Source organism: Gracilinanus agilis, chromosome 5 (genome assembly GCF_016433145.1).
Source record: "Gracilinanus agilis isolate LMUSP501 chromosome 5, AgileGrace, whole genome shotgun sequence".
NCBI lineage: Eukaryota > Metazoa > Chordata > Mammalia > Didelphimorphia > Didelphidae > Gracilinanus > Gracilinanus agilis.
The window spans coordinates 253,832,130-253,854,047 of NC_058134.1; the positions used below are offsets into that span (position 1 = coordinate 253,832,130).

At 35.1% G+C, this 21,918-nt stretch overlaps 1 protein-coding gene across 1 annotated transcript in view; it reads right to left on the minus strand.

Annotated features, from left to right (window-relative positions):
- The window catches only part of PTPRQ (protein tyrosine phosphatase receptor type Q), a 354,830-nt gene that overhangs the window by 134,656 nt on the left and 198,256 nt on the right, over positions 1–21,918 (minus strand). The window contains exons 43-44 of the mRNA XM_044679179.1: positions 20,026–20,167; positions 18,749–19,018 (exon numbers count right to left, since the gene is read on the minus strand). Of these exons, the coding sequence (XP_044535114.1) occupies positions 18,749–19,018; positions 20,026–20,167 (412 nt within the window). The remainder of the gene's footprint in view (positions 1–18,748; positions 19,019–20,025; positions 20,168–21,918) is intronic.

Consider the following 21,918-nt stretch of genomic DNA (forward strand, 5'->3'; position numbering starts at 1 on the left):
ATATATATATAGAGAGAGAGAGAGAGAGAGAGAGAGAGAGAGAGCTAGAGATTTCATAGATCTCAGATTAAGTACGTCCATCTTAGGGAAAGAAAAATTGTATAAAATATGATTATGCCCCATTTCTAGTTCCAAAGGGCCACTGTAGCCTGGCAGAATAAAGGCTGATTTTTGAAATGCTGGCCAGTCCACAAGCATTTGTTTAGCATCTACTCTGTACTTGGTAGTGGAGATTCAGGGACAAAGATCAAAGAGTTCTTGCTCTCTAAGAGCTTACACTTGATGCAGAGAAATTAAAAATATTCCTTTTTTCTGGAATATAGATAAAAGTAAGATAAAATATAATAACATGTTAATATTATGTGTGCATTAATAATATATGATTAAGAATATTAATAATTATTGTAACATTATTATATGAGTATTCGTTGGTAAGTTCTTCAGTCATGTCTGACTTTATGATTCCATTTGGGATTTTCTTGGCAAAGATACTCACAATTTCCTTCCCCAACTCATTTTATATTTGAGGAACTAAGACAATCAGGATCAAGTGACTTGCCCAGGGTCACTCAGCTAGTAAGTGTCTGAGGCAAGATTTGAATTCAGGAGGATGAGTCTTCCTAATTTTAGACCTGCCATTCTATCCATTGTGAGGATACACAATATAAGGATACACAAACTAAAATATACATCCTTTGACCTAAGTAGAATGAATTTTATAAAACTTGTAAAGAAACTTCAGCATGTGAAATTATATTTTGCTGATTATAAAAAATAGTGGACTAAATTTGGCAAAGATATTTGCATGGATGACCTCTTTTGATTTTCACAACGGACATTTAAGATAGGTTCTACAGGTGTTATAATTACTATTTTATAAATGAGAAAACTGAGGTTTAAAAAGGTTCAAAATGATTAAACTCTGAGAGTCATAAACATGTGAGTTGAAAATAAATTCTGGAGGTAGGATTTGAACTTAATCTTCCCAACTCCAATGCATATTGCTGTCTTTTTGAAATTTCATTTACCTAATCAGTCATATAAATTACTTGAATATCCTACTGACATCCAAGAAAGATACAAAAGAAACAGAAATATTTCTCCTCTCAAGAAGCTTGGGCATCACATCTCCCCGAGTGTTGCTATTACTCCATGATGATTGGTACTGGGTCCCAGGATCTATCTGATACTTCAACCAGGCTACTCAGGCAGGAGGGGCTACCTCTGCACAGTACTAAAATTCATTCTCTATGTGAATCATCTGTAAAGATCTGGCTTTGTAGGTCCCCTTTTAACTAAAAAACTCTAATACTTTAGGGAACCTGCATTCAGATACTCTTCTTTCCTTATGCCAAGTTTCCAGTATTCATAGATTCTAATTGACATTACTAACTTAAAAATTAGGTTTCATACTTGGTCACGGGCACATCTCGAAACCAGATCTTGACTTTAAGCCCAACTGTACTTGATCACCAGAGTCATGAGGACAACATAATGCTTCCTTGTAGTTCAAGATGGCAATAATCTTCTCCAGATAGTCAAAATTTCCAATGGAAATTAACCAGAAACCTGGTTAATTTCCATTGGAAATTTTGACTTTTAACTACCATCTTATTTCTTACCCCCTCAGGAAAGGAATAGAGGGACTCTGTGGTATCTCATCCTAGGCTGTACCAGAAATTATTATATGAAATCATTTTCATAATTAGTGATGTCCAGCATGGACAAGCAATGTCTTTTGGGGGGCATATAATAACACACTTAAGAAAAGTTTTACCTAACAAGAGACATTAGGTTCCAGAGAAATGGTAAGGATGAAGGTGAATGGGTGTTAAAACATGTTTCAAAGAAAGACTGTAATCAGGGAGGAACCTCATACATGACAGTCTTCAGGTCATAGCTAAAGGGGAAAAGATCAAGGTCAATATTTATTTATGGGAGATGTTGCCTTTGTATTCAACACACTCAACTTCATCAGGTCTCTGTCTTTCCTCTTGGTGGATGAAGGAGCCAGTTGCTGTCCTCTCTCCTTGACATAAAAGAGAAGCTTATAGAGTCAGAGAAAGACAACTGAATTTTGGGGGGAGGAAGGGAACAGGGCAGATACTTCCTCACTTTGTCAAACTGATTTCCTTTCTTTGATGTTACAGGCAGGGGAACGCTAGATTGTATTAATGACATTGGGACTCCAGTTGTACAAATATGAAGTTTGGGAATTTATGGAAAAACAAAATAAGGATCTGGCATAATAGAATGGGGTAGATTCAGCATAGAGTGGAGATTTTAAGTTCTGTAAGTGGGGCAGATTTAACAGGCATCCTGCTACAAATTGAGTGTATAGAACCTTCAAATGGAATTTAAATGACTTGCCCAGGATCATACAGCTAGTTAATGTCTATGGCCAGATTTGAAGCCAGGACTTCCCATCTCTGGGCTGTTGCATTGAATTTCTGGGACAAGATGGATACCACTTTGAGAGACAAGACCAGCAGTTGAACACCTTGGAATGTACCCAGATGTCATGAGCCAGGGCTCTCAATCCCCACTGAGCCACCTAGCTGCCTTTAGGCTTCATTTTTTTTCTTCATCATTGTTATGACTCCTTTCCTTTCTCCTCTCCCTAAGTTGTTTACATCCTTAAAAATTCACCCATATTCTGCTCTGCTACCTGCTACTTAGAATGAACTTTCTGTACCAACTTGTCTTCCTCCAGCTCTTATGATACTTCTTCTGGAGATGGCTGAGAACAAGCTTAGGCTTTTGTCAATCCATGCCCTCTCCCAAGATCCATTTGTCATCACCACCTTGATATTCTGGGTGATAAATCCCTGCTAGGATTTTGAGCCAATCTTTTCTATTCTGAGATTTCAGTTTGGACAACTCAGCATGTTGTCAAAAGCACTGGACCTAGATTCAGTTCTTTTCTATGATACCTACTACTTGTGTGAACTTGGGCAAATTATTTAACCTTCTTGGGCCTCAATTTCCTGATATGTAAAATAAAAGGGTTGGTCCAAGTGATTTCTGACAGCAGTGGATTCATGATGCTGTAGAACCACAGCTTCATTTCTCTGATGAGCTAAGATGGACAACTAAGAGATTTAGGTCTGAATGAAAAGCATTAAGTATAGTAAGAGGAGACATAGATGAATATCCTACCATGGAAGACAGAGTCTCAAGGAAAAGAAAAATGATCTTCTGTGTTCATTATGGAATTATGGAATTCCATACTGTTCAAAAATATTTTGAAGTCAAGTTGCATATTGGAAAAATGGGAATTTTTGACTCAGTTAGAAGGGAAATCATTGATCATTTAATCAAATCAAACCTAAATAAAAATCTTTTCTATGGCATTTCTAACATACTTCTCTAGCCTCCTCTTGAAGACTTCCAATGATATTCAAAAGAAGTCACAAAAAATAGGAAGTTGAAAGTGCCATAGGCAGTGCTAATAATCAATGTGTGAGATAATAATGCTGTGTGATATGGGAGCAAGTAGTATGCTCCTAACAATAGTAGAACTAAGCAAGGGCCATTGGTTTGTATCCTAGGAACATGGATCCATCTAGAGATGACGTGGATTTTAGAGGCTATTCAGTCCAACTTTATTGTTTATAGATGAGGAGAGAGAGGCCCAGGGAAGTTCAATGATATACCCAAGGCCACACATGTAGTCAGTCATTCAGAGGTGAGAAAGGAACTCAAGCCCTTAGAATCTAGAGACAGTACTTTTCCCACTGTATTCTGCTGTGGGTATTGAATTGAAGCCAGAGCTCTTCAGAAAACCACCTTAGAATACATCTTTAGAACTTAAGAGATGGAGGATTTATTATTTTTTTAAGTCGTACATTATAGACCATCCATGACATGCCCACAGCTGAGCTCCAAGCTCTGGGAAAGGGCACAAAACAAACCACTCTCGATAGTTAATTGTGTGCTCAAATTCCTTAACTCTCTCAGGAGAAACAAAAAAATGCTAGCTCTATAAAGGAGTGACATTTATAAGTTCAGCCACCGCTTTCCAGGGTAAGGAAGATTAACAAACGGCTACACCTGTACCCAGTCATTTCTGAGAGCAGTCATCAGACAAGGAGGGACTTCTTATGGCCATTGTTTCAGAGTAGAAGGGAGACAAAAAAACCTGGTGAACATGCTGGAAGCTAGTCTGCTTCAAGATGCCTCAATGTTTTGGAAATAACAGCTGCAAGGTCTTGTCTGCCCCTGGACCACTGTTTCATGTAATTCAGGTATTATAGTTCTCTGATATTATTATTATGAAGAGAGACAGAGAAAGACAAAGACTAAAGAAAAGTGAGTGAATATGAGAGACAGGCAGACAGAAAGACAGACAGAGGGAGAGAGATGAAGAGAGAGAGACTCAGAGAGAGAGAGAGAGACAGAGACAGAGAGACGACACAGAGAAAGGGAAAGACAGAGAGAGAGAGAGAGAGAGAGAGAGAGAGAGAGAGAGAGAGAGAGAGGAAGAAGAGTCAGACAGACAAAGAGAGAGAGAAAGAGAGATAGAGAGAGATCTGCCCCATATCAGTTTTCATTTCTTCTTAATGGAAGCTAGTGCACAATTCTCCAACAAAGAAGAAAAGGGGGTTAATATAATGTTACTTGTACTGTGGTATGGTTCAAAGAACACTGGCTCTTAGAGACAGATAGAGGACTAGGGTTCAATATCTGCCCCCCATAATACCTTTGTGATCTATGGTTTCTCCATATATTAGTTTCCTCACCAGTTAACTGATGGCATTAGAATCGTCTTGGAGTTCCCTGACTGAATGAAAAAAGCTTTCAGGATTTAGTATGTGTTAAGCACTAAGCTAAGCACTAGGAACACAAGTACAAAAGTCAGACCTTTCCAGCCTTAATATGGGGAGACAGAATATTCATGGGAGTGGTGAACAGGGAGGAATGTTCTGAACTGGACAGTGATAAGCATGTGAAGTAGTGAACCATAGAGGAGTAGAATGATGTACCAGAGTTGATGTGATGATGGTTCTAGAAATGAAAATAGCTGAGAGTTCAGAAAAGGAGGCAGAGGCTACTCATATGAAAGTGTGGTCTCTATTTAGATAGCAAATACAGAGAAGTATGGCTGAAAGCTGGGCACAGCAGTGTAGGGGACCGGAGCAATTACAAATCAGGACGATGGAGTCGGAGACCAGGAGTTAGAGATACAAAAAGATTGAAGTTCTGCAGGACTTGATTTCTGGTCTGAGTAACACAGTAACTGTTGAAGAAAAGGCAGAATGTGAAGATAGATCTGCAGTTTTGTGAACCGTGCAGGCTTCTGATGATGATTTCCTTTTTATCTGCCTCTTGAAGTCATCTATTTTAATATTTTACTGGTGCATCCATAAATGACATATAGGTAAACAATCAATCAATAAACATTTATTAAATGCCTACTAAGGGCCAGGTGCTGTGCTAAGTGCTAGGAATATAAAAAGAGGCAAAAGATTATCCTAGAAGGAGCTTCTAATCTAATTTGGGGACACAACATGAAAACATATTTACAAAGCAAGCTACATACAGTATAAATAGGAAATAATTAAGAGGAAGAAATCACTGGAGTTGAGAGGGATTAGGGAAGGTTTCCTGTAGAAGTAGGATATTAGTTGGAATTTAAAGGAAGCCCAGGAAGAAATGTGTGACCATTAAGATCACTGTGAACTTTCAAAAAGATAATCCCTCATACTCTCTCCAGGAGAGAGTTCTAGTCATTATATATTTGAATATCTTAGATTGAAGTCTGATGGACCAGCTTTATGGGTTTGCTATCCAACTGAACACCAGTCTCGACAACAGGTATCTTGTATCTACCTTGCTTTTCTGGTGTAGATAAGGAGAACTCTTTTTTTGACTGATTATTGATCTCATTTAAAACACTCTCCCATGTTCCAGAGTTTGATGTAATTAGCACAATAACATTTGGAAATAGGAGCATCTGGATGATGTCCCATCTATAGAAAATCCCTCTTTCTTTTGAAATTTATAATAGACCTGGTAATGGCAAGTACCTCTGGTGACAATATGTTCTATACCTTGATTGGTATTATTAATTGGATCATCATTGAACAAAGTTACAACTCTTAAAGAATCTCATATAAATTTGAAATTTGGAAGTGTGACACTTTGATGATAATAATAATAATTAATAAAATATAAAATAGTGAGCAACTATATCATGCTTTAAAGTTTGCAAATATTATCTCATTTGATTTTCATAACACGCCTGGGAGATAGGTGTTATTATTATTCCCATTTTACAGATGAGAAAACTGAGTCTGGCAAAGGTTAAGTGATTATTTTTTTTAGGATCACATAACTACTAAGTTTCTGAGGCCAGATTTGGACTTAGATCTCCCTAACTGTAGGTTTATCAGCCTTTTCACTGTGCCACCTAGCTGATTTGGCAGAAGACAGATTTTAAGATGACATTTTGTTCAACAGAATCATTTTTTTAATAGTCAACAAGCCATAAATACAATAGGGTTCCATATAGTCTATCCCTATATAATTCTATAGTCCATTGGGTAATTATGAAGGTGCAATCCGCTATTGAATAGCACTGGCAAAAGAGTTGTATGAATTCTTACACCTTCAAGTAGGATGGCCTTGATTTATGTGTAAATGACTCTTATGAAGATTTTGAAGAGAGAAAAAAAACAAACGGATCAGTAATCATTAATATTTTTTTAGTTGCCTTGTTTAGGTAGTAATCTACCATCCCTAACCCTCCTCAAGGTTTTTCAAAGGGAACTGTAGTCTAACTTGCCTTTGCCTCTAATGTGTTTCCATTTGGCAAGGAAGCCAAGTGTCTACTTGCTGAGGTATTTCCTCCGGTCTTTTTTTAACTTCCTTATTGTGGTGACTGACTTGCATAAGTTAATTTACTCTAGGAAATGATAGGATGTGTCAGTATTTAGTTTATAACCATTTCTCATTTTCAGTACTTTTTGCTGATTTAACTATGTCACAATTGCACTATTTTCTCTCTTTTTTATTCATTCTTCTAATATCGTGCAGATTTTGATTTTTAATAAGTTAATGTGTCCTAATGGACACAAATTACTTCTATCAAAATGATTCCCACTATAACAACCATGAATTTATATTAAAATAGAATCAGTTTCTTTTGTGTGTGTGAGATATTATTAGGTACTTTTTGTGTTCAATATATAATGGTTTAATTTGGAAGGTTAGTTTTTTTTTTTTTTATCAAATTCTCCACTGAATTCTGAACCTATTTATCCTTTGTAACAGTATTGACTCTTACATGCAATTATCTTCATAGTTACCTTTTTGCAAATGCTTATCATGAGCACTGAGATACAAGATGATAGGAGGATCAAGGGAAAATTCATTTTCCTAATATGTCTTCTTGCCTTTAGACCCACACTAAAGCTAATTCTTTTATGTGTATGTCACAGGAAAGCTTTGACCAGTCTTTTTAATATGCTATAATTTCCTTTAGTCCCCTTGTTTCATAAAAATATCAAAACCGACATGTATCGATTCCTCTATAAGTCTATCTATTTCTTAGACATTGAATAAGCATCTCATATTTAGAAGACCAATACTTAAATTAATCTTAATAAACAGCCTAGAAGTATGTGATTCATAGAATCTTCTGTCCCCTTTTTGTCTCCTCCCATTACTGCCGATATAATAGGACTATGATCCACTCTGTATTATTATTTGTTTCATAGTTTAACATAGCCAAAGAATTCATCACCAAATGGTCAGGCGACTTATAATGTGTTCCTCCGTATTTATGGTGGTTATCAGAGAGCAAATAATCTGTTTCTGAAAGTACAATTCAATCTTTTCTAGCATGATATAATCTGAGAGGATTTGCACTCAACTAGCCGAGATGTAAAAAAATTAGTCACACCAATGTGACATACGTAAATATAAAACTATGACTATGTATAATTATATTTATTTTAATAAATGTATGTTATAATCCACTTATACATTTACACACTATAATAAAAATATAACTATTATGATAATGTACATTATTATAATTATATTTTAGTTTTTTTTAATTTTATTGGAGGTTTCTCTCTCTCTCTGTCTCCATCTCTGACACTGTCTCTCCATCAATAAGAAAAGGTTCCATAAAAGGTGTGCAGGAGCAAGCTTGTACCAGAATTTCATTTCTTTTTGTATGAATTTATTTTAAATTTTGATTTAAAAATTTCCAGCAAGAGCGCACACACCTCAGAAATTAGTAAATGCTACAGGTCAGGGTTTAATTAAATGTCCTGTGGCTATTTTTAGACTTAAGAAAGTGAAGAATAAAACGATAATAATGCAAAATAAACTTAAAAGTGTGTGCTTTTCTAGAGAATCAGTTGTTAAACTATTATACATGCCTGGTCCTGATGCTAATGGGATTATAGATCCTTCATTGGATCAAAGTAAATGTCCAAAAAGAGGAGGTGGCAGTTCCACTATGTTTTATCCTGGTGAGGTCATTTCTGGAGATTGTGTTTAGTCTTGAACATTACAGTTTAGGAGAGTCATTGATAATGCAGAAGGATTCAGGGAAAACAACCAGGAAGGAAAGTGAAAGAATTCCAAACCAATTGTACAAGAATTGGCTGAAAAAACTATTTATTTTGGAAAAGAGAAGATTTAAGGGAACATAATTTCTCCCAAGTGTCATTGCACATTTATTTTTATTGGAAGCTTTCGACCTTAAAATTGCTGCTACTTCTCTGCATGTCATAGAATAGGGACTAGACCTGTGACTATATTGATATAAGGAAATCTAAAGTGAATATCATGGTTATAAATTATGAAGTTAGTTGATGGAGCACTCCCTCTTTGCAATTCCCCTGCCATGTATTTGTGCTTTCTGATTAGGTCTCTGGAGGAGCTGCTACATTACTCAATATAATTTTTATTTTTGAAATACAAGCAATTTTTAAAATACTACAAAAGTGCTTCATCTTCACATCTTAAACATGATAAAATCTGTTAAAGCTTGGGCTTCACTTTTCTCTTTTAAATTTTCTTTAGCTTAAACTTAATTTGAATTATCAACCCACTAACTATTTATTTTCTCTTCTCCCTAATTCCATTTTCCATTGGACTACTCCCTATCTCAAACTAATGTGGAGTTTTCGTCCAGATTCTAAGTTTGGATCAAATAAAATTAATTGGCTATTTTTGTCATCAATTTGTTTATTAATATTTTTAATAATACATAACCATTTTATATTTCATGCTGTTCATTAATTCAGAAAGGGTCTTTCCCCTGTTATTGTAAATTGTTAGGTTGTATAATCTCTTTACTCATAATGCCAGATTCTGGCTTCATCCTAGGATATCTCAGAATGAAGGAGCCAGTGACAAAAAAAAGGGGGAATTCCAAGTATGTAAAAAGAGAGAAGAGGGAAGGAGGGAGGAAGGGGTGAGAGAGAGAGGCAGAGAGAGAGACAGAGAGAGAGAGAGAGAGAGAGAGAGAGACAGAGAGAGAGAGAGAGAGAGACAGAGAGAGAGACAGAGAGAGAGACAGAGAGAGACAGAGAGAGAGAGACAGAGACAGAGAGAGACAGAGAGAGAGACAGACAGAGAGAGGACAGAGACAGAGAGACAGAGACAGAGAGACAGAGACAGAGACAGACAGAGACAGACAGAGAGAGAGAGAGAGTGACAGAGGCAGAGGCAGAGGGAGAAGTAAAATAAAATAAGAAAAAACTGAGAAAGGGGGAAAAAATCTGTTGATGTGTGAAGGCTGTTATGGAAAGTGTTGGCTGCAGCTGCGCAGGACAGGAATGGAAGAGAGGGTAATATGATATGCCCCAGTTCCTAAATAAGTTAATAAAAGAAAAAAAGCCAGCCTTCAGAACAGCTGGTTTTAGCTGGAGTTGAGATGAAGAGAACAGTGGCAGCCTATGAGTCTGGTTAGTGGTATTACAGCATCAATTGGGGTCAAAAGAAGAATTATGCTGAAGAACTTAAAATTACCATTTAAAAAAAGAGAAGGACTTGGCATTCATAATTTTGAGTTTTGATACCAAGGAAAATTTTAAAATAAACATGTCTTGCATTTTTCTAAGTTGAAGCAAACCTTTCTATTATTTTCATTTGTATATTTTGGCTTTGTACATTGGGTTATTTTGCAGTAGTAGTAATATATTTACGAAGCATTTTGAGATTTACAAAACACTTTCCTCACAATAACACAGTCTTTTTAGTAGAAAAATATAAGACTTTCTAAATTTTAAATAAGTAATTTATATAAAATATGACTTAAAATATACTCATGTAAATTAGTTAGAATAATCTCAGAGGAACTGATTTTTTTACTCTCCTCCTAGTATACTTTTTATTATGAAACAGTAGCCCAAGAAAGTATGAAAAACTAAAATTAATAGCAATGCTTGTGTGTGTGTGTGTGTGTGTGTGTGTGTGTGTGTGTGTGTGTTTCCTAGATGAATTGTACCCAGTAGTATTAGCCAACAGTGGTGGGTCTGTTCCATATATCTAACAAAAAAACATGAGGTTAAATAGTCCCTTAAGAAATAAAAAGCCAAAAAGGAGAGATGTGAGAATTACTTATCAATCAACATTCACTTATTGAGTGGCTAATATGTGGTTGTAGTGTGATGAACTCTATTTGGAAACAAGACTTGGCCTCACTTCCTGACTCCTCTATTTACTTTCGGAGTACCTTAGGCAACTCATTTATTTTATTTTGGTCCCATTCTCCTGATCTATTAAAAAAAAAGGGGGCTGGACTTAATCATACCTAAAGTCTTTTCCAGCTATAATTTCCTGCTATGATCTATAACTTCAATATGATATATTCAGCAGCATAGAGTATACAGAAGTATAAGATATCCTTTTTCCTAGTTATAAAGAAAAATGAGCTTAAACAATAAGGCTAACAATAATATATAAATAATAGTAAACAGTATAAGATATTGCCCAATGAAGAAATACTTTTCCCTTTGATGAAGAGATTAAAATTAAATCATATTTTGCTAACATACACCTTGGAAAGAAATACATATAAATATACACCTTTCAGCGTTGGTTGGAATTTTAATGACAGACTACTTTGATATTCTATGTTTTTTTTAAACCCTTCCCTTCTGTCTTGGAGTCAATACTGTGTATTGGCTCCAAGGCAGAAGAGTGGTAAGGGTAGGCAATGGGAGTCAAGTGACTTGCCCAAGGTCACACAGTTGGGAAGTGTCTGAGGTCAGATTTGAACCTAGGACCTCCCATCTCTAGGCCTGGTTCTCAATCCACTGAGCTAACCAGCTGACCCCTCTATAGTTTTTTATTTCTAGAGTAATTCAAGAAATGAAACAACATTTTCTTTCATGTACCATCATTCTAATAATTGTTGAAATTGTTGAAATTGTTCAAAATCTATCTATCCATCTATCTATCTATCTATCTATCTATCTATCTATCTATCTATCTATCTATCTTTCCAAGACAATCTTTATTCCTATGTTGGCCCACATCATTACCTCTCTTAAAAAGTTATAGAAGTTCTTGTTTCTTATTGATTTTACTTCAAGAATTCACAGCTTGTCATAATAAACTCCACCCAAGTATTCAGCCTTAGTCCCTTCTCTGGCTCTGACCAGATGGGTTTCCATCTTGCTCATCTCCATATTCCATGTTCACTTCTGTTTCTGTGACATTTTCTTTCTTTTCCCATGTCTGTACCTTCTCCCTATTCTTCCCCCACTATTCATATCTAATCTTTCCTTCCAAGTCTAACTCAACATCCAAGATTTTTAATGATCTTTTTTTCTGATGGGATTTTACCTTAATATTTCCTTAATCCCCTTTGAATTTGCTGTATACTTTAGGACATTATCATAACAGTCTTATTCGCTAGTTGTTTCAGATTAAATGCAGAACCCAATGTTAGATGAGATACTGGAGATTATATAATCTATTCTCCTCATGTTACAGATTAAGAAATTAAGGTTCAGATCTGAACTGATTTGCCCAAGGTCAATCACATGACTATTTAACAAACTAGTCTTAAGTCCCTTGTAGTTTTCCATTTCTCTATGATGTCTCATTTTGGAAGTGTCTTTTCTTTATATTAATTATACCAATTTAATTAATATTGTTGGTCCTTGAAGGCCATTATGATTTACTTCTGCAATCACAATGTCTCTCCCATCTTTCACCTTCTTTCTGTTTAGATATCCTATCTCTAGTTCAAGCACTCATCTCTCCATTTCTAAGTGGTCTCTCTTAAATCTCCCCCCTTTCCAATCCATCTTTCACAAACCTATGAAACAGATTTTCCTAAAGTGTGAAGATGACCATGTCATTCTCTTATTCAATCAACTATAGGTTGCCGTGGCTTCCTATTTCTTTCAGAGTCAAATATAAACTCTTCTGTCTGACCTTTGCCAACTGGCTCCAATCTAGATTTTCCACATTACTGCCTTCTATGCACAATGAAGTCCACTCACACTGGTTTTGCTATTCCTCATACATTGTACCCCATTTCCGATTTAATTTTCTTTGAACTTACGGTCCCCCATTCCTGGAAATCATTCTGCCTTTTAGAATCACTGCTGCCTTCTTTCAAATCTTATCTCCTATGCCTACTTGAGAACTTCCTGACACCCGCCAGTTTATGATGCTTGACACCTTCTCTCTATTTCATATATACCCCTAGAGGTACACTTTGTTTCCTCAGACTAGACAGCAAAGTCTGTGTAAGCAGAGATGATTTCTATTTTTGTCTTTTATCTTCCCAGTGCTCTTCATGGTCTCTGGAACCTAGTAAGCATCTAATAAATGCTGAGTGGTTGTTTGATTTCTAATTCTTGTTTATTGATCGATTGATTGATTTTCTTCATACCCCATTTAGGGTAATCTATTAATTACCTATCTGACTTACTCTAGGAAAGAATTTTAATTTCAAGTTTGCCACAAGGGGGGAAAAAGAGATTTGATCATGTGGCCAGTGTAACAGATCTTTAGTAAAGAGCTTAAATGAGTGTGGAGATACTTATCCTCTGATTTGTGATGGACAGCTATATATATATATATAAAATGGAGATTTGAGTTCTTGTGATTACTCACTGGCATTTTATATAAGACAACCCACACCCCTTGTAGGGAACTGAATCATAACCCAGTCATACACCTTCGATGTATCTTCTCAACATGGGTCAAGGCAAAAGGGGGAGATGAAGTTTAAAATACTGTATTGGTTTGGTTTGTGACAAAAAGAAAAAAAAAACTTTGTATTATACCTTCTCAATGACTTAGACTTTTCAACTTGGTGATCAAAATAGCATTGTGAATTTTATTTCCAATCTCTTACATAAAGTAAAAAAGAAAAATTTTAAGAGGGAAAAGGGCAGAGATTTTTGTTAGAATTTTTGTAGTTTGGGAACCACAGAGAGAATTGCTCCAAAATGGATAGTAAGTGCCATTGAACAGAAGAGGAGACATAGCATGAGCTTTTCTGTCTTTGTTTTACAATTTTGAACAGTGATTTCAGTATCTCCTTTTTTTGTTGTTTTCATAACTCTATTGCCCAGAACAGTTCTTGGAACAGTAAATGACTGTTAATTGACTTTTTGATTTCTGTTACATCTTGCCACCTCTCCTTCTCTACCAATATTTGATTCTCTTAATCATGATATTTTGAGACCCAATGAAAAGGAAGTTAAGCATTGAAACTTGAGACAAATCTCCTGGCAAATGTTTTTTTTTTCCCATTTATAAAATAATGGGGCTATACTGAGTGATGTCCTTCTATTTGTGACATGACATCAATTTAGAGAATAAATTTAGTTATTGATATATTAGATATCAATATACTAGGAGGTTATTGAACAAATCAATGAGAAATGAAATAAACTATGATCTATGAACATAAACCAATTTCATATCATTGAACATTTGCATATTGGTGGGCTTGCAGATAGTATGATGTGGTAGATTCTGCTAAACTTGGAGTCTGAGTTTGTCTGCTGGATCTGACACTACAAAACCATGAAAAAGTAACAATTTTAGTATCTCTACCTTTAAAATGGAGATAGTAATTTTGATGTAGAAGGAAAATTGAAAGCGTGGATCTAGACCTGAAACAAATCCTAGTGGCCATCTAGTTCAACTCCTTTCTTTACACATGAGGAAATTGAGGCATGACTAGGAGGCAAGATTTGAACACAGAACTTTTCACTCAAAGCAGGTACTCTTTCCTTTATTCCATACTGTCTTATGAGAGAGCTAGACAGCTCAATAGATAGAGTGATAGGCTTGGAATCAGGAAGACCTGATTTCAAATTCAAGCTCAGATATTTAGCTGTATTTTTCTTGGGCCAGGCACTTAAACTCTGTTTGCCTAGGGGACAGCTAGGTTGCTTATTGGACAAAGCACTGTGACTGGAATAAAAATTATTTTCTTTCAAACCCTGCCTCAGATATTTACTAGCTATGTGACTAGCTGTGTGGGACAGTATGGTCCATGGGGTCCCCAAAAGAAGGACAGGACCAAACAACTGAACAACACAACCTATGCTCTCCAGATCCATTGGCTAGTTACTTCATAAGACTGTGTAAGAAAAGTGCTTTGTGAAGTTTAATTTTAAAAAATCCATTGATGTGAGCACAAAATAGAGACTCGGTGAGGCATGACAGATGAACAGCCAGCTTCAAAATCAGGTAGACTTGGGTTCAAATGCCTACTCTGACACTTACTGGCTATGTGACGTAGGCAGCTTGGTTGTACAGTGGATAAAGAGGATAGAGGCAGATCACCTTAGTTGGAATCTTGTTTTTTATTTTGATCTGTGTGACTGTGGGCAAGCCAAATTTTTCTAAAGTTCTCTTTCCTTATCTATAAATTGAAGGGGTTGGACTCCACAACCTCCAATTTTCCTTCCAGTTCTAAATCTATGATTCTATCATAGATGTATAGATGTACAAGCACACATATATAAATTAGAATTACAATCACGGCTACTGAGAAATGCCATGGCACAGTGCAAAGAGAACTTGTCTCAAAGCTAAGAAAACCATGGATCAAATCTGAGCTGTGCTCTTGGACAAGGCACAGCCTCTCAGAGCTATAGATAACACTAACCCTTTTGCAGAGAAGATTCTGATGGGCTTTATTTATTTATTTTTATTTTTTTTAACACTTAACTTCTGTGTATTGGTTCGTAGGTGGAAGAGTGGTAAGGGTGGGCAATGGGGGTCAAGTGACTTGCCCAGGGTCATACAGCTGGGAAGTGTTTGAGGCCAGATTTGAACCCAGGACCTCCTGTCTCTAGGCCTGACTCTCAACCCACTGAGCTACCCAGTTGCCCCCTTCTGATGGGCTTTAAATGAGGGAGTTGTTTCATCAGTTGCTTCCCTCCATGAAATCCCAGGTCCAGTCTCTTTCCCTGTTACACTGACCATAGCAATAAGCTGACGATGAACAACTTATCATTTCAAAAACCAACTTTTGTAGTCTTGCTCGCTCAACTTACTTAACTTAATGAGGGGATACCTGAAGAAAGCAGCTAAGTTCCTGTTTTACTTTGTTCTAAACTACTAAAACCTGGAAGCATTTTGAGGGAAGATGCATGTTGAGATAAAACTTATTTCTAGAGGAAGGAGGGGATTAAAAAAATCAATCTGAAATCATCCCACTTTTTCTGATCTTGATTGTAACTTGGATTATTATAGTCTTTGCATCTCCTCTGGCCTTATTCCAAGACCTAAAAGTCTAAAGCTAGCGTGCTCATATTCTTGCTGTATTCTCTTTATTGGTACATATGATCTATTTGGACATAAAGCACTGCTGTAACTACCAAGTAGCTCTTCGTTTCTTGGGTCATAATCTAAACTTCCTTGTTCAAAAAGGTTTTACTGTAGCAATGGAACCAGCTCTGACACCAAACCCTAATCTCCTCATAAATTTAATGTTCATGATCCATGTTTCATTGTATCCAGATATGACCAAGTTTACATTTAAAAAAAATCAAATAATCCCTTGAAGGAATGTTAAGGTCAGACACTACGCAATGAGACAGTGAACCAAATTTGATTTCGCTTTATGTCAAAAATAAATGCATTGTCAGTGACTCAGTACTGGCTGCGTACCCTGTGACTAATTTGGACCACCATAAATTAAAAGCTGACAAAGCTATAAAACTCTTTCTATTCTCAACAGTGAAGTTCTGATTCCTACCCACTGCTCATCAGCAAACCATTCATGTGAACACAGAAAACATAGAAATAAATAGGCTTTAGAAGAACCATGATCCCAATAAAGGTGACCAAGTGCCAGGATTGGGGGCTCTGTTTCAAAGAAAATAAGGTGATTTTGTTGGGAATATTTTTAAAAGAGCAATTTAAAGCTATGATTAAAAATCAACAAGTCGAGAAGTTCTGCTAGGAGCCTTTGACTATTTCAATATTAATAAGTTTGCTTGATGGAAATTTTGAAGTAGAAAAATTTAGTGGAAGTAAGTTAATGAAAATCATGATGTTGGAAATGAAAATTTAAAAATTACTTCATGTACATTTAAAAATATATGGAGATTTTGCATTTATGGAAACATATATGTGTATGTATGAACATATTTACCTATAGGAATATATATGTATATATGTGGGTATTTGTTGTTGTTCAGTTATTTTTAGTCATGTCTGACTTTTCATGACCCAGTTTGGTTTGTTTGTATTTTTTAGTAAATATACTGGAGTAGGTTGCCATTTCCTTCTCCAGCTCATTTTATAGATGCGGAAACTGAGGCAAGGTTAAGTAACTTGCCCAGAGTCACAAACTAGTAAGTGTCTGAGGCCAGATTTAAACTCAGGAAGATGAGTCTTCCTGACTCCAAGCCCCTGTGCCATTTTGTTGTCTACACACACACACACACACACACACACACACACACACACACACACACAATTGAGACCCAGTGTGGTATAATGGATGGACAGCCAGTTTCAAAATCAGGTAGACCTTGGTTCAAATCCCTTCTCTGACACATATTGGCAATGTGATGTAGGCAGGTTGGTTTTACAGTGGATAGAGAGAATAGAGTCAGATGATCTGAGTTGGAATCTTCTTTTATATATTGACCTGTTTGACTGCGGGCAAGCCAAACTTTTCTAAACCTCTTTTTCCTTTTCTATAAAATGAAGGGGTTGGAATCCATAACCTCTACTTTTCCTTCCAGTTCTAAATCTATAATTCTATAATTCCTGGGCAAGACACCATCTCTCCATTCTCAAAGCAACTTTCTTGAAGTTGAAGAAGTAATAATATAAATAATTTAATATAATATCAGTAAAAAGGAGTGTCGTCATCAGGGAGTACTCTCACTCAATGACATCACAGATCTGGTTTCTAGCTCTATGTACAACATAATAATGTGTAGTTTGCTGTTATATTTGTACTCCAACAAGTTATAAATGTTAGGATGTATAAAAAAAGAATGAAGAATATTCTGCAGAAATGGTTATCTTAAAATACATTCCACCAAAAGAAGGAAAAGTGAGTTTGGGAGAGAATGATGTAATCCCTCTGTCAGTTTTCAAAATTAATTCCTATATAGTCATGAAATTAATTGGATTTATATGAAATGGAACAGGAAAATTGTTATTTTCCAGTTAACTGAATAAGAGAAATTAAGAAGAAATTAATAGATGAGTCACAGATATAGGAAGCATGGGAATATCCTCCCTTCATCAAGGCTGAAAGAATTGTAGAGCAAAGAGAAGTGCTGTTCTCGAAGGAGCTCTAGCCAAAAGATAAATCTTTTGGGATTATTTGATACCGTCACTTATACAAAGATCTAGCAAATTGCTTTCTCTCACTGAAACTTGTCTATGATAAGGAAATTGAAGGAGAGGGAAGAGTTGAGGATGACTATGTATTTGGTGACACAACTGACATCTCGGTTCAGATCCCTTCTTGTATATTCTTATTTTAAGATACACATTTATACTTAGTGGCATGACATTTGGAAATGAAAAGAGAGGCTCTCTTCCACTATTATCCTTCTCCCAAACAGGGAAAGCAAATTGAATAAATTATTCCTTGTAAAATATACTATTTTGAGTGTCATAGATTCTTGAATTTGGGCAATTTGAGGCTTAAAAAACTAAGTGATGTTATCTACAACCAAACTAATGTGGATGCTTGAGTTAGTTGTATTAATAGAGTATAGAGAAAATAGAGCAAGAGGAAAAAATATATATGATATAAATATAATATATACTTATAACATAAATAAATAATAGAATAGAATAAATATATAGAATAGAAATATAATTACATAATCATATAACATAATAACTAATAATAAAATACAAATAGAAACACATATAATATAAATATAAATATAATTAATAATAAAATATAAATGAATAAATATATAATATTATAATTGTGTAACATAATTATAATTAATAATAAAATATAAATATATTATATATATAAATTATAGTACTCAATTCTTACTCTTCTCTTGTTTCTATTATTTTTACAACCTTTCTTAGCTATCCTTCCCACCCCTTCTTTGCCTTATTATTTTGGGAGAAGACTGGGAACTTGTATACCTTACATATTTAATAGATAAATATATGAGAAAGAAGAGAATATATTATAGCATCCAAAGGCTTCCATTTAAAATGGAGTGAGGATGAGTAATACACAAGAGAGGGATGCTTAAAGTAATTATTTAAAATTGTGAGTTATATTCATTCTGAAAAACGTTACCTGTTTCATGTAATGTACTAGCACTGCATATTTCCTCTTCTCCTTCCCCAGCAGAAGTAGAGGCTTGTATTTTAAACACATAAGAAGTATTTGATACAAGTTCTTTAAAATAATGCATATGTTCTCGCGAAGCTATTTTTGTAGAATTCCTTTCAGTGGTTATGGTATAATGTGTAATTATTCCATTTGCCTTTTTGGGGGGATCCCACTTGAGTACAATTGACTGCCAACTGGTTGCAGTACAATGAAGATTCTGAACAACATCTGGAACTTAATAGATAAATATTGAAATTAGCATTCACACATATAAAAGAAGAATCATCACATTACATTATAGTTCAGTCTACATATACATTACTTAGGATATGGTTAGGGAATACTGTAATGGAAAACTTTTTCATGACATTATCAGGTTTGGGGTCCATTTGTTCGTCATGATTACAGGTAGCAGTAAATGCCTCTAAAACCCTTGGTTCAGTTGGAAGAAGATCAAGAACATATCTTGAGGCAGCTTTATCCAGCATAGCGGATAAAGCACCAAGTCTGAATTTGGGAGAATCTGGGTCCAAATTTGGCCTCAGACACTTCCTAGCTATGTGATACTGGGCAAATCACTTCACCCCAATTGCCTAGACCTTGCCACTCTTCTGTCTTAGAATTGATACTAGTCAGAAGGTAAGATTTAAACCCTGTCCCAACATAAATCCAGTCACTTCTTGATGAAAGTGCGTAGATGAAAGGCATCTCAACTCAACTAGATTCATGTAGAAAACCATGATGTAATAGACAAGTGATTAAATAAACTGAGTTCTATAGCTCTTTCTGAATGTAGCAACTGGTAAGAAATGGGAAACTGGAATGTTATAGGCTTTTTTCAACCATCATCATTCATGACAACCCCTTCTCTTTGTTCCCCCCAATCTAAAAGGCCATATGCATATGTTGCTGTTTTTAAAAAATTCAGATTATTAAAAATGACTGCTAGAATGACTTCCTTTCTTTCTCACCTAGCAGCCTTTAATGGTTCTATGATTTAGCTACTTCCAAAGTGATCTAGTAGCTAACTTTCTTCCTTAACAAATCCCTAATTTTAGCCATCTCGTTTCAAAAGGAAGAAAAAGTGTTATTTCTAACATCCAACAAGAGCTGGCTTATCTTGAAGTGCTAAAATTCTTAACAAACTAGAGAATAGAGATGCTTTGTCATGCCAGCTGAAAAAGAAAGAAAATGGGTTAAAATAAAATAAAACATCTGTAGGTTCAGAAACTGTGTCTAACCTGATTCTTGCGTTGTGAATAGCACAATATTACTAAAATGGTTGCCATTTCCGACTCTTGTAAATGCTGATACACTAACTGAATAGGCAGTGATTGGTTCCAGTCCAATGATTTTAGCTTCCGTTTGAAAACCTGAAATATTCTGAGAAGAAAAAATAAAAATCTACTGCTTAATAAGTGTTTACTATGGAAATAAACTCTATATGTGCTCTCGGGAACTTATCTACACATTAAATAATATGATTGTAAACATATAATTCAAAAGTTCTGTGTTTTAAAATCAGGAAAAAAAACTTTCATTAAGAGGAAAGAGTTGGATATTTTGGACTCACTGTTTCTGTGTTTCTTCTTCAAGCTATTAGAAAGAAATGATTCTGGCAAACACTAGCTTCTCTAAATTTGATTTGTCTTTAGAACCTATCTCTAATCTCAAAGAGGAACAGGGATGTTTGTCTTCTCTGTCTTCCATTATCATTATTTATTCTACCATTCATGGTACCTTTCATACTTATATCTGGACATTTACTTAACAGTCATTTATTTGTCAAGAGTGGAAATTAAAGAGGAAAAGCAAAAGTGTGGCCAAAAGTGCTTGAAAAAAGATAAATCCAGTGATGTGCTAGTGCTAGCTCATAAAAGCTGTCAGAGTTGATTGTTCTGCATTTCATTATAAGCCATTTCTACCTTGGAAATAGGCAAACCCTAACCAATCAGTGCTTGACTTATTCTTTGGTTGATCTTCTAGACCTTTAAAAGTGATGGAGAAAACTTTAATGAAGATTAAACTTAAAAGTATGTCATAGGTAACATTTCCTTACTTTTTTCCAAACATTGATCTACAACCCAGAGATCTGATTGTTAATAAATGCTTGTGAGATTAATAGAACCAAATCAACCCTGCAATTACTTATGAAGCACCCTACTACATATAATCATGTATTACACTAGAGAGACAAAGGAAAAACAAAAAACAAGATAAAAATCCTCTCTTACTTCTGCAAGGAGAGGTGCACTGCTGTACTGCAGAGATTTTCTCGAAAACTAAAGATAATTATCCAAGCATCTAGAGATGATAGTATTTTAAAGCTTATTGTTTATAGATATATGTTTTTCATGATGATACATGCATAACCCAGTTCAAATTGCTTGACAGTTCTAGAAGGGGTGAGGAAAAGAAAAGAGGGAGACAATTTGGAATACATAATTTCTGAAAACTTATGTGAAATTTTGTTATTACATGTAATTGGTAAAATAAAATATCTTTAACAAAAAAGGTCTTTGTATATTGTATATTAGTAGAAGAGTAAATAAATCAAATAATCAATCAATAAAGTTTTATTAAGCACCCACTGCATACCAGAGCATATGTTGGGGATTTAAAAAAAAAAAAAAAAGCAAAAGACAACTTCTGTCTTCAAGGAACTTACAAACCTCTCACATGGCATATTTTTAAGGGCTTCAGAAATGATTATTTGCCTGACATATCAATTACTTTATCTTGTCCCCAAAGCAAAGTCTCACCATGAAAAATTAATTCTTTTACCGATCATTAATAACACATCAGATATTCATGAGATTTTTTTAATTTTATATTATATATTTAGAATATTCTTCCATGATTATATGATTCATGATTTTTCCCACTCCTCTTCCCTCCCCTCTCCCAGAGCTGACAAGCAATTCTACTGGGTTATACATGTATCATTGTTCAAAACCTATTTCCATGTTATTAATATTTTCAGTAAGAGTGATCTTTCAACATCAAAACCCTAATCATATCCCCATCGAACCACATGATCAATCATATGTTTCATGAGATTTTTACCCTAAATATTTTTATTCAGTGAACAAATATTTACTAAGGTCATACTATGTGCAAGATATAGTATTGGT